At 50.9% G+C, this 2954-nt stretch overlaps 1 protein-coding gene across 2 annotated transcripts in view; it reads left to right on the top strand.

Moving 5' to 3' along the window:
- GPI (glucose-6-phosphate isomerase) overlaps positions 1-2954 on the top strand; it is a 47909-nt gene that overhangs the window by 3790 nt on the left and 41165 nt on the right. For both annotated transcript variants that reach the window (XM_037729843.1, XM_017504219.2), the window contains exon 4: positions 1324-1443. In XM_037729843.1, coding sequence (XP_037585771.1) covers positions 1324-1443 — 120 coding nt within the window. The remainder of the gene's footprint in view (positions 1-1323; positions 1444-2954) is intronic.

Here is a 2954-nt window from a genome sequence, read left to right as displayed (position 1 = left end):
TAGTAGAGACGGGGTTTCACCATGTTGACCAGGATGGTCTCGATCTCTTGACCTCGTGATCCACCTGCCTCGGCCTCCCACAGTGCTGGGATTACAGGCTTGAGCCACCGCACCCGGCCCTATCCTCTTCTTACATGTGAGGAATCCGAGGTTCAGAGGTCACATCACTTATCTAAGATGTCATCACTGTAAGAGGCAGAGTGGAGATTCACATTCAACCTGTCTTGCATTGCAGAGAGAGGATCCAGTCAAGGAAGGCTTTCTGGAGGGGTCCATTCGCCTGTGAAAAGTGGGGCAGAAGTGGAATTGGCAGGGTGAGGGTGGGGTGGCATGAAGCCCTCCACCTTAGCAAGCCTCTCACTGGGTTGAAATCCTGAGACGATCCTTTGCCTGCCCACCTGGGGTCTTTAGACCTTCCCTCAAGACTCTTCTTCAGGCTGTTTCACTCACGTGACCATGTCACACCTGGCACCAGTCACAGACTTCAAGTCTGGTTCGGTTCCTGGCAGTTGGTAGTTACCGGGCTGCTTGGTGAGGGAAGCTTGAGTTGCATGCCTTGTTGCAAATCCAAGAAGCTGAGGACACTGCCCAAAAGGTGCCAGCAGACACCATATGGACACACTCTGGGAGGATTATGTTACTTGAGACTTCATGAGCGCTCATCCTCTGAAAGCATTTACTTATTTATTTATTTTGAGATGAAGTCTCACTCTGTCGCCCAGGCTGGAGTACAGTGGTGCGATCTCGGCTCACTGCAACCTCTGTCTACCGGGTTCAAGCCATTCTCCTGCCTTAGCCTCCTGAGTGTCTGGAACTACAGGTGTGTGCCATGCCACCTGGCTAATTTTTGTATTTTTAGTAGAGACAGGGTTTCACCATGTTGGCCAGGCTGTCTCGAACTCCTGAACTCAAGGTGATCCACTTACCTTGGCTTCCCACAGTTCTGGGTTTACAGGTATGAGCCTTGGCACCCGGCCTCTGAAAGTATTTATTGCTTGTTTCTGACACATGTTGTCACCATTATCTGCCTTTGCTCACTATTCTTTTCTCTCACTCTTCATGCCCTGAGCACCTATGGCGGGCCCTTGGGGCTTGTCCTAGGCATATGCGGGTCCCCTGCCCCACCTCCTCCTGTCTGCAGCACATAAGTCCTTGGGGAGCTCCTACCTCTGTAATCATACAGTTGGTTCTTGGAACAAGATCACGGGGCTAACAGAGACCTCAGGGCCTACCTGTCTAGTGGATAGAGGGCCGAGCTATCATCCGAGCTGGAAGCACGGCTGCCCTGGGGGACTGTCTTCACACCCTGACCCCCATCCCCAGGGTCGAGCCGTGCTGCACGTGGCCCTGCGGAACCGGTCAAACACACCCATCCTGGTAGATGGCAAGGATGTGATGCCAGAGGTCAACAAGGTTCTGGACAAGATGAAGTCTTTCTGCCAGGTAAGTGGCTGCTGGGGTGGACTCACCCTTGGCCATATGTGTGAGTATTTGGGAATCTGGGAGCCCTGAGGGGCGGCTCTTCCCCTCTTCTTGGAAGCAGGACTCAGGCTCTTACTGCAGCTTAAGGGCGGGGTTGCCTGTTTGATCACTGATGGGTCTCTGCTGAGGCCTCCCACAGTGCTAGAATTACAGCTGTGAGCCAGCGCTCTGTCAGAAGGAGCCTTTTCTAACCTCTTTTGTCATACATCCTTATCACCCAGTCTAGAAACAAATAAAACATTGTAAAATTTCCTCAACCCTGGCGGGGCATACTGGCTCACGCCTGTAATCCCAGAACTTTGGGAGGCTGAGGTGGGTGGATCACTTGAGGTCAGGAGTTCAAGACCAGCCTGGCCATCATGGTGAAACCACATTTCTACTAAAAATACAAAAATTAACCAGGTGTGGTGACATGTGCCTGTAATCACAGCTACTTGGGAGGCTAAGACAGAAGAATTACTTGAACCTGGAAGGCAGAGGTTGCAGTGAGCCGAGACTCAGTTAAAAAAAAAAAAAAAAATTCTCATCCCTGTTCCCAGCTAACCCTCCAGAAGCAGGCTTTGTAAAGTTTCCTGTAGCCAGGTGCAGCAGCTCATTCCTCTAGTCCTAGCTATTCAGCTGTTTGTGGGAGGATAGCTTGAGCCTGGAAAGTTGAGGCTGCAGTGAGCCATGGTGACACCACTGCACTCCGGCATGGGCAACAGATTTTCTGTGAAGTCTTCCAGAAAGTTCCTGTACACATCTGTCATCTCCTCTTTGAAGCATGTACACACTTGCACATGCACAGTATGTTTTTTCCCTACACCTCTGCAGCTTATTTACACCTGGAACTGTGTAAGCAGTGTCCCTGTGTCAGTGACAGTGTGTGTAACATGCCTCATTTTCCTTGTGTAGGGTGGTAGGGGTTGCCTCAGAGATCAGGTAAGTTTCCCCATGTCGAGCACTTTGCCTCAGTGTCTATCCTAGGGGTGATTCTGCAAGGGTGAGTTGGCAGACATCCTCAAGTCTAGAGAGCGAGGGTGATGCCGGTGTGTCTGTGTGGACTGCACATGCTCTGAGGGTGATCATCTGAGCTCTTGTCAGCTGTGATCATTTGCTGCTTGTCCTAAGTGGCCACTACATGTGTCTGGTCAAAGTCTGGTTACCTTGGCCAAGAGCTACTTTCTGACCTGAAAAGGTGCTGGGCCCGGTGGCTTATGCCTATAATCCCAGCACTCTGGGAGGCCAAGACAGGCGGATCATTTGAGGTCAGGAGTTCAAGACCAGCCTGACCAACATGGTGAAATTCTGTCTCTACTAAAAATACGAAAAAATTAGCCAGACATAGTGGCGAGCACCTGTAGTATCAGCTACTGGGGAGGCTGAGGCAGGAGAATTGATTAAACCCAGGAGGCAGAGGTTGCAGTGAGTCAAGATCATGCTACTGCACTCTAGCCTGGGCAATAGAGTGAGACCTCGTCTCAAAAAAAAAA

This window comes from Cebus imitator, unplaced genomic scaffold (genome assembly GCF_001604975.1).
Source record: "Cebus imitator isolate Cc_AM_T3 unplaced genomic scaffold, Cebus_imitator-1.0 Scaffold318, whole genome shotgun sequence".
NCBI classification, from domain to species: Eukaryota; Metazoa; Chordata; class Mammalia; order Primates; family Cebidae; genus Cebus; species Cebus imitator.
Note: the sequence above shows the minus strand (reverse complement) of the source record. Positions and strands in the feature narration are given on the sequence as shown.